Genomic DNA, 10,680 nt, shown 5'->3' on the forward strand with positions numbered 1-10,680 from the left:
TTGTTGTAAATACATGCTAGAAGGTATGACTCAAATATTGTTATATTGTCCTCTTTCTTTCATAATTTGTTCATATTTTATCCAGCATGTTCTCAGTTCTAAAGCAGGCTCTGATATTATTGTCTAGATGTATCATTTTCTTACCTTTGAGTTGTGGCATTTTGATATTTTTTTTCTCAGTATAACTAATGCTCAAAAGTTCAAACTTAATTACAACTCTTTGCCTTGTCCAATTGCTTCTAGTTATGTGTTCAAAACCATCAAACTAAGCATTCTATTTGACAATTCCAACTTAGGCACAGGTATTTATACATATGGAAAATGCTACTGATGTGACACCAGTTAGGGCATGGAAATTACTTAGGCAGTCCGGAACTGCTATCTGAGCCACTGACCATAAGATTTTCATTTACCCTTTTATCACAAATACATGCACTAATTTTTTTTCCGAGAAAACGCAAAAAGCCTTTGTGTTTCATTTCATTGAAAAGAGAGAGAGAGAGAGTTTGTTGCTACATGTTGGTGCTAGGCTACTAGCTATCACCCAGGACTTCCTCTCTTCCTAAAGAGATGTGCTTCACACACGCAACTCTGTTTTGATGTGCTTCACACACAGGGCTAATTTTCATGCCCTAACTAGGAACCATTGAGTTGTGGCATTTTGATATTTTTTCTCAGTATAACCAATGCTCAAATTTTCCAACTTAATTACAACTCTTTGCCTTGATCAATTGCTTCTAGTTACGTGTTGGAAACCATCAAACTAAGCATTCTATTTGATAATTCCAACTTAAGCACAGGTATTTATACATGTTGAAATGCTACTGATGGTTACGGCATGAAAATTACTTAGGCAGTCTGTAACTGCTATCTGAGCCACTGACCATAAGATTTTCATTTACGCTTTATCACAAATGCATGCACTGATATAACTTTTTTCGAGAAAACGCAAAAATACTTTGCGTTTCATTTCATTGAAAAGAGGGAGAGGGAGAGGGAGAGGGAGAGTTTGTTGCTACATGTTGGTGCTAGGCTACGAGCTCTCACCCAGGACTCCCTCTCTTCCTAAAGCGATGTGCTTCACACACACAACTCTGTTTTGATGTGCTTCACACACACGTACACAACACACAAGGCTAATACTACTAGGAAGCTTTGTTAGATATCTCAACTAATATAAGCTTACGATGCAAAGTGGACTGCTGGTCCTTTTATAGTCACAAACCGACTCTGCTCTAGCTGTCTATTTCTTAACCATTAAGCATGACCAACTTTATAGCCAGTGGTCAATTTCAACGTTGCTTCTACTACTATTTCTTACTAGCATACAGCTATCTATAACCTGGAGTAGAAACTTCATGCGCCTATCCAAAGCTCTTTACCACTACTGACCTGCATGCATAGATATTTGACAAGATACTTCTAACAATCTCCCCCTTAATCTTGTCATATCAACTAGACCTACTAATCCACATCACCTGGACCATGCACTCCTTGTGACGACTCACGGTCTCGACCGCCTCACGTCGAGCAACATCATCACACCCTCCATATAAGATGGCATCACATCACTGATTCGGCTTCACACCGACTCTTCCACTTGACAATAGCATCACAGCAGCGTCATTGGCTTCATACCAACCTTTCTAATGACAATGGCATCGGCGCCTTCTACGAAGATGGTATCACACCACCACCTGTGCAGAGTCTTCCAACAATATCACACCCTTCGGCATGCACTTTGAACACCCTTCTCACAGGAGTGCTGGCTCATCGTCTTCACAGAGAGCCTTAGCAAGGAATGTCTTGTTTTTCTTCTCTGGACACTCGCATAATGTCCATAATTAGGACAGTTGTGGCACTCTGCCTATGGTAATGCAGTATTAGCATCCTAGAGAGGCAATTTGCTACACACGGGGTTAGGCACCCCCGCCCCCCTTCAACCGTCGATTCAAGGAGTATAAACCCATTTTAGCTTGTCTTCCTAGTCAAGCACAGTTGTGTGTACAAAACCAGTTTCAGAAATTTTGGTTGACATTTTTGGGTCGTCTTTTTTGGTTGACATTTTTGTGTTGACATATATGGGTTGTGAGTGACTTGGATGAAAAATAAAATTTTGAAATTTAAAATCACCATTATTGATCTATATCTGAAAAATGAAAATCCTTTCGTGCTGACCAGTGATCACCATCTCAATGTAACATGGTACACGTATAACTCCCATGTCATGAAGCATATTCTTTATGCACCTTAGTTGGTATCTAATAATTCGTCGTTGGGGTGTCATGATTATTTAGCTAGCTCTTCTTATCTAGCTCAGCCGAAAAAAACCTGTAATCGTTGAGATTTCGACCTGGAATGCTTCAATAAGGAATTTAGATGGCAGAACTATATGGAGATCTGGAGCTTATGCCTTTTGGGGCTCATCACATTCTTTCGAGTTCTGTACATATTTGCAGTACACAATATCAAGTACCAAACTATCAATTTATTGCAATGCTGGATATCATGTCACAATGAATTGTTTGAATTGTCGGATTTCTCTCTTTTCCCACCTTGTAAAGCGCACCAGCTAACAACAAAAAAAAAGAGAGCATAGCTGCATGGATCGTGTACTGGCTTTGAGATAGGAATTTTATTTCCTTGTTAAATCGTAAAGCGCACCAGCTAACAACATTGGTACGGAGTAGTTAAAAAACTCAAAATTGCTGGAGATTTTATCTTTTTATAATTGGGACAATCAGAAAACTTGTTTTAGGCTGCACTATTGATTTGAACCTCTAATGACATTCACTCATTCAGTATTAACAAATAGAATCATGCACAATGATCTACTGTCCTACTGATATCTTTAATGGTAGAATTATCCGTGCACCATATGTTGCACTAGTACTACGAAATCATGCAGTTCACATGCATTTGAAGGAAAATAAGTGTCATGAAAAAAATGGTTCATCTGGTAATGTGAAGGTTTCGTTTTCTCTAACATATTATCGTGTGGTTATTACAGATTTTTTTTTTATTGTGTAGCATATTCGGTCAGGAATCAGGATCTGCTCTGCATATTTAGGAGAAATCAATGCCAATAGAATTGTCAAACCAGGCTACTGAAACAACTCAGCAGCCAAAACACAATAGGAGTGCAAACCGTGTCGGTAGTGATGAATGATGATTATCCCTGTCTTGACTTTGTCGTGTTGTATGAATTCTTTATGTGAACATATTCTGCAAGTGCTATAGGTCCCAGAAAGTGGCATCTTGAGGATGATAGATCCTAACTATTCTTTTCTGTAATAATGTTGAAGCTGTGATACTTTATACCCTTTTGGTCAACTCAGTCATGATTTATTTACCAGTTTCTCCAGAATCAGGATGTGGAAAACCTTTTTCCTTCTCTATGACGAAGGACATCTTTTCTGGAGATATATCCCACAACCTAGAAATGTGCTGAACTATTTCCTTCCCTTTTTGTAGCAGTTGTTTGATTGTTTCCCTTAATAGATATGAGTGTTTGTCATTTTAATCCAATTTTTTGGAGCATATTTTTTGGAGCAAGTATTAGATTGATATAACCATTGTGCACTTTATCGTCACGAGTAAAAGTTATATCCTGTTCTAGTATGTTTTTGAGAAAATGCAAAGGACCTTTGTGTTTCATTTCATTGAAAAGGTAGGGTTTTGGTTACAGTCCTCATGGAGGTGAGTTACAAACAGGAAACAAACTTATGTGATTGAGCAATCTACTGTCAGAAACTCTTAGCTAAAACATTATAATTTATAAGAGCAAAGCGAGTCTTGCTTTCTCCTTTTCTCTATGTTCTTGCACATTTTATAAATATATTACAATAGTGTGTCTATATATATTGCTTGAAGTTATTAATTTATGCGGCAATGGTTAACTGTGCGGGAATGGTTAACTGAAAGAGGTGTACATAGAAGGAGATGGGTTTCCGGAGGTAATCGCCTAGAGTAGTTTGGTAACTCGCCTTCAGTTCGTCGCACAGCTGCACTCTTCCATGGCCATGACACAAGCCTCAGAGTCCTGCAAGGTTTGTGGGGGTGATTTTATGTTTATTTCTTGGTTGACCTAAATGTATTAGGTCCTGTCTTTACATTGAGCCTCTCTTACATTCTCGATTACGTAGGAGAATAAGATATGCTGTTCACAAAGAGTTTAGAGAAAATACGCAACAAAGAGACAATTAACCTTTTCTGAAACACTAACCTTTTACCTGGGAATATATTTTAGATGGCGTGAAATATTACAAGGTTGTGCAAGATCAGATGAGAAGAGCTAGTAAATTACAAGATAAGTAAAGAAATGATAATCCCAGACTAGTACTATGAAGGCCGTCATGTTAAATTTTGCTCTTTCGGTCGTGCACACAACTCCCTGATCATTTTGCTCATGCCAACTATACCAAATAGCAGCCTCTTTCTGGATTTTACCTTCTTGGATTGCTGGTAGGCAGGGGTGGAGGTTCGTTAGGGCAGAGGTGGGTCATGGTAGGTGCTCTAAATGTGGCGAACAAATCAGTTTTGAATGCTTGTCTTTCTCTATTCCCACAATTGCCAGAGCAAATTGGTGATTACACTGTTTACCTTCACAATCCAAGCAGACTTTGTCTTGGAAGTATAAAGATTAAATTAATAATCAAAACTATTGATCTTCTGTTACTGGACCCAACTTGACGTGGACCCACAGAGTCTTCCTGCAACAGATAAGTATTATCATGGTCCACTAAGTGATGGTACAGATTTCTTGCTCAGAGTAATATGATACTTTTTGTTGCTCCCCATTTCATCTTAGACTATTCTTGGTAACAATCTGACACAGTAATTGTATGTATTAAAATGCTTTCTGCAAGTTTCTCTAAAAAAATACAACTATGGATCTAGTGCTGCTTCCCTAAGGAATCAGAATGAAGGACATGGAGCTGTAGGCGTTTCACTGATAACTAGGGGGTGTTTAATCATTAATAATTTCCTTCTGACCAGATATGCTAGCAATTCACACCATAGGTCTGCTTTGCAATACCTGCATATAAAAGTAAAAAAGGCGTAAGAACTTAGAGGAATATTGGTTGAATCTGTTGAAATGTCTCTTCCGGTGACCTCCATACATTTTGTGCGGAAGCAGGGCTGCTTCAGTGCTGGGTCATCTTCAGGAGGTTGCTGTCCAAAGATCATCTCGCAGCTCATGTCTTCAAAATCTGAACAGTAATAATGTGATTGGTGTAAGTACATATATTATATTTCCTCTCTTACCTAATTAACTATTAAGGGCTTTTAGGGTTTGTTTGAACTTAACATGATATGCCTTCCTGTGTTAGTTTTTTATTCCAAATGTAAAAATAGTTGATAAATAACAGATGGTTTGATTTTGTTGGCATCAGACATGGAGTTGGAAACACTCCATTGCAATATACTGTATAAGCACAAGGAAAATCATGCCTTGCATATCCCAACTTAAATTTATCTCTCATTCTGTGGACTGCCGTCATAAAATATCAACATCATATGGCCTAGATACAATCATTGTTGCAGCTGAAATACATCGCGAATCACCATGAAGACCCAACACTCACGAGTGCTTCTCATAAGTGAAGTTGAACCATGTTGCTCTGATAATTGTAACATGCTGGCTCTGCACTGTGAGGTGAAGGTGTCTATACTGTATTTTCCCTGCACGCAACTTGTATCTGCTGTTTATTGCCACTCACTAAGAATGACACATAGGGGGTAGCCCTATTTTGGCCAAATGCTTGCAATTGCTTTATGACTTGCAAACATGTTAGTCCCACCCCAACCCTTTTGTCCCCCAAATGGTAGCATGTGGTTCCCGTAACAAAAAAGGTAAAGAACTTCAGTAGGTATAGGTGGCAAGATCTTAAGGTTAATGTATGAAGTTCTGTACTATTCATATGAGAATCTTTATCTCGTGGATGCTTTGAGTTAACGTTTCACTCTGAAAGTTAGTCTAAACACTTGGGTGGCTATAGGCCTATTGTACACTACTTAAAGTGGAAAGGTAATATTCTAAGTTCACTCAAGTCAATGTTGATGTATTATTAGGTCACTGACCAGGGTAGCCAGAGATACACTTTCAGATTTTAACACATCTTCAATGACAGTTCATTAATTTCCTGCTGACTTCATTCAGCGGGCCAGAGTTTTTATTTTGGTCATTTTACTGGTATACAAACAAGTCATAGCTCAGTTATTGGTTACCCACTGATGTACACAGTATTCAGGATAGTCTCATGGATTTAGAAAAGGAAGCTTACTGGGTGACATGTAGACAGAAACTCCAAGCGATTCTTGCATAAACTTCTGGGATGGAATCTTGCAAAGATTCGTGCACATACCGACACAGTTGGTGCTTTCCAGAAATCTATCTCAGAGCAAGATAAGAAATAAAGAAAGATCAGCATTAGTTCCTTGTCTCGAGATTTATCTGTATGTCTGTACTCTGTGCCTTAGTAAATATCTTCCTTAAATCAGTGATAATTGAGATAGTATCTCCTCCCGTTTCAAAAAAAAAAAAAAGATAGTGTCTAACATTTGTAGTACTGGTATGGTGCATTGGCCTCTTAGATATTTCTTTATCAATTCTTGTAGGCAGTTTGTGGAGTGTGAGTAGGATCGTCAGTTTGCCACAATTACGACATGGACAATACAAGTTGCATGTCAGCCTTAGTACTTTCATGCCTTTACTTTTAAGTGGAGGTACTCGAGTAAGTTTGACATATGGCAAAAAGTTTATTCAGAACCAATTGATGGTTGCAGAATCATGCCCTGTTAATTGCAAACTCTGTTAATCATTCTCACACCTATGAATTTTGAGACCAGAAAACCATTTGGACCAATATGTTTCAGATACCTTATATTCAACCTAGTTAAAGTTATGGTTGAATTACCTGCATTTGGGGATAAACACCACATTCTTCTCTCTTGTTCCATTGACTTCAGATTCCTTTACCTGGTTCAATGACATAATGATCACTCAGACAACTTATCCAAAGTGGGGAGGTGTATTCCATGCGTGACTGCATTTCAAACTAACATATGCACTAGATATGCTTCAGATTTTGCTTCATAGAAAAATGATACTCTTATAGGTGTCGATTTCACATCCTACAATTTTTTTGGGAAAATAGAAGTACTCTTGGAATATTTATCAACTTGGTATGAGGCTTATGTCATTCATTTTGCACAGGGATCAACAGAATCACTAGCATCCCTTTTCTGAATCGAAGCATTACATATTTACATGGAGCAAGAACGTCTTAACAAGAGAAAAGCTGTGCATATACCTCACACGGTCCAACAAGCCAAGGGAAGAATATCGTGGTGAAGGCAGCAAAGTACTCCCTGGAAAATTTTGAAGGCGGCATCATCACCTTTATCTGCCCAAATAAAATTCTCTCAACGCAAATCCAGGTAAACAAATAGACAAAGCTTCTACTGTTATTTCCCTCCTTTTAAGAGATAACTTCCATGGTTTCTAGTAATGCAAGTGAATAATACTAGAAATCATCTAAAGTTAATTATGTTTCCTTGTAGTGAAGTGTACTTGCCATTGTGACGATATAACTTGGCATTGCTTGTTCGAGAGCTTTGGCCACAATCCCGCCCTGTGTTTCAAGCCTGAAGACTCTGGAGATTGCCACAGCAGCCTCTATCAAGCCCTCGTAGCCAGGCTTTGCATTCTTTAACCCTGTAGTGCATAAATGAATACATGTAAAGGTAAGTAAATCGGCAAGTTCCTTAGTTTGGACCTCAACATCCTCTATACAGAAAAAAAATCTACTTTTCTTATGTACCATCAAAGGGGCGAAAAAAGAACAGGAGTACGTCATGGCTGCTGGATGCTACTTATTCGCCAGTCTAGTCACGGAAAATCCGAGGGATACGGAGGACCAAACACAGGAATTTACACATGCACACAGTAGACACACTAATTAAGTGGCTAACTCCTAGAGGAAAACCATGTGCTACGTGATGGTTGACTTCTCCATTAGCAACGCTTCTCGATCACGGAGGTTACTTGTACGATTTTTTTTTTAGAAGAGGGGGAGAAGAACAGCATAAAGGACATACTCACCACTAAAAGATTCCTAGAATGTGCGCCTCCCATTTTTATACAACCGGCAAGTTATGACCCCTCTTAGTTGCCTAGCTATATGCTGATGCACTTCTGCTTGTTTTGCAATATGTTTCTCCTAGTTAAGCTCTTGTGTATACAAAATTTGGCTTACAGAGCTGCTATTTTCATTTTTAGGATTACACTGTTATCACTTATATGGAGTGACTTGTTCTCTCACGTTAAGAGAATGGAATTATATATACCGTTAACATGATCGTACAAGTACAACAATTGTAGCACGTTAAGTAGAAAACTTGTGCTACGTACGGAGAGGAAAGCATCACGTTCACAGCATGCATAACATACGTAAGCAGAACCGTTTAATCATTAGGTAATTAGATTTGATTAATCCGTCTATACAGACAAAAATGGCATATATATAGACCATAGTAGCACCCGTCAGGTGGCAAGACAAGCAACTAACGACGAAGAGAAGCATCTTGGAAAGCTCCATTTTATTCTTCTGAGGCATCTAATATCAAACTCGATTTGTTTTTTTTTTACTTAATCACAAGCTTCTAGTACTACTAGATACTTGATCCTTACGATAAGAGAGAAGTTTTATTAGTTGTTTTGCCACCGTATGCATGTATCGACTATGTCTCAGCTGGATTTTACACGGGGACCGACCATCTACCTACTTTCCAAGATGTGTGGGACACAAGTGTCGGAGAGGCACATGACCGTCTTCCTCGTTGAGACAGAGATCGAGTGGGCGCCCAAGGAACGGCGGCTTTGTTATTATCAGTCTAAGGCTGCGTGACGAAGTTATTATTACGAAAAGCTGAAAATAACATTGGTTCATTCACCAGAACTTCGTCCCCTTTCTAATGCAGCATAGATGATCACGATCGAAGACGACTCACATGGCTAGAAGCCTAGAACAACATGCACGCAGAGTGGATCATTCCAAAATTGCAAATGAATATAGGCACGAACCAGAAGCAGCCTGAAGTTGCCTGGACAGGTATCCGATGGCCAGGTTGTCGAACCAGGTGTCGTGGTACACTGTCGTCGCCGTCGTCCCTGCGACCGTCTCTCTCACCGGCGCTGGGGGCGCTGGTATCGGCGCTAGCGTTACCTCTTGTGGCCTCACCATGACCGATCGCACGGTGGAGCAGCGCTTGATCCTCCTCCCGTAGCTCTTCTTCATTACGCAGGACACGCCTCTTTCACGCGAGCAGGGAGGTGCTCCCACCGTGAGCCCACCTTGAGGAAGGAGCACAAGCGCGGTGGCCTCCATGGTTTTGTGTGTAGGGTTGTGTGCGTGTGTCTTTCTGAGGGGTGTACTTGTAGAGAGACGGGGTTTCAGTGAGACAGAGAAAGAGAGAGAGAGAGAGAGCAAGGGGGGCGGTGATGTGGAAGGTGCAAAGAGTAGGAAGAGCCCAAATGGCAGGGAGGGGCATCTTGGTGTGGTGGGGATCAGGGAATCATGTTTCTCACGATTCTCGCCTTGGAATGGACAAGAGGGCTGTGTCGGTTTTTAATGGGCTTTGGCTTATGTTCCCTGCTTTTAGGGTGTGTTCGGTTCCGGAATCAGGTGGAATGGAACGGAATGGTTCCGCACCTACCACCCATTCTTGTGTTCGGTTGGGTAGAAGGAATGGAACCAAGTCGTTCCTCGGAATGGAATATACCGCAAAGATGCGGAACGAACCCATCCCACCGATTTGGCAGAATCTGGAGGAACGAGGCGTTAATCATCAGTTCATCACCTAACAAATAAAAAAAAGAACTCTCTCAGCGCGCGGCGGCCAAGCATTCACAGCGGCGGCCAGCTCACGCGGCAAGGCACGCACGCGGTAGCGATGAGGCTCGGCGGCCAGCACGCGCTGCGGCGAGGCACGCCAGCGGCAGCCAGCTCATCCGGCGGAGCGGCCCAAGCGAGTGGCAGCGAGGCACGCCCGACGGCGGCCAGCGCACGCGGCGGCGGCAGAGCACACGCGAGCGGCGGGGGCTTTGCTATTTGATAATTTTGGTTTGCACAAAAAAATTATGTTTAGGGCTGTGTTAATTTTGATTTGGACAAAAAAAATCATGTTTAGGCCACTATTCCGTTCCGTCCCAGTTCCTCCAACCGAACACAATATGGAACCATTCCGTTCCTCGTTCCTTTCCGAACCGAACACAGGGTCGGAACCGTCCCGTGACCTCGGGACGGAACCATTCCATTCCATTCCTTCGCGTTCTGGAACCGAACACACCCTAACCAGGCGAAAAGAACCATTGACGTGAGAATGAATATCATTTTGCTGGAGGATTTTTTGGGGGGAATAATGCTAATGTTAGACACTTCTTGAGCCGTCATGAAAAACTTATTGAATTTGTTAACAAATACGGTGTATTCTGGAGTACACAAAAAAACATAATTTTTGGGACAGTTTTTTATTCCTTTATACAGCAATACTTTTTTTGTAGCCTTAGATAGAACTCATATTTCTAGTGAAACTTTGCATAAATATACAGAACATTTATACATTCTCACCAAAAATAAAATTGCGATCTCTTTTGAAATTCCAAAGTACCATTTT

The 10,680-nt window shown here is 40.6% G+C and overlaps 1 protein-coding gene and 1 long non-coding RNA gene across 2 annotated transcripts; one reads left to right on the forward strand and one right to left on the reverse strand.

The window, feature by feature from the left end:
* Positions 1 to 4,827: 4,827 nt before the first annotated feature.
* LOC124698891 (beta-carotene isomerase D27, chloroplastic) lies at positions 4,828 to 9,392 on the reverse strand. The gene is made up of 7 exons (XM_047231287.1): positions 9,089 to 9,392; positions 7,581 to 7,720; positions 7,317 to 7,409; positions 6,921 to 6,982; positions 6,288 to 6,394; positions 5,124 to 5,213; positions 4,828 to 5,038 (listed from the first exon to the last, which is right to left on the reverse strand). Exons 1-7 carry the CDS (start codon positions 9,390 to 9,392, stop codon positions 5,004 to 5,006), a joined length of 831 nt encoding a protein of 276 aa, XP_047087243.1. The 3' UTR covers positions 4,828 to 5,003.
* Positions 5,141 to 7,790, forward strand: LOC124698893. Its single transcript, XR_007001162.1, has 3 exons — positions 5,141 to 5,237; positions 7,220 to 7,443; positions 7,567 to 7,790. It is a non-coding gene; the product is annotated as an uncharacterized LOC124698893 (long non-coding RNA).
* Positions 9,393 to 10,680: the final 1,288 nt, after the last annotated feature.

Source organism: Lolium rigidum, chromosome 3 (assembly GCF_022539505.1).
Source record: "Lolium rigidum isolate FL_2022 chromosome 3, APGP_CSIRO_Lrig_0.1, whole genome shotgun sequence".
In the NCBI taxonomy this organism is placed as follows: Eukaryota; Viridiplantae; Streptophyta; class Magnoliopsida; order Poales; family Poaceae; genus Lolium; species Lolium rigidum.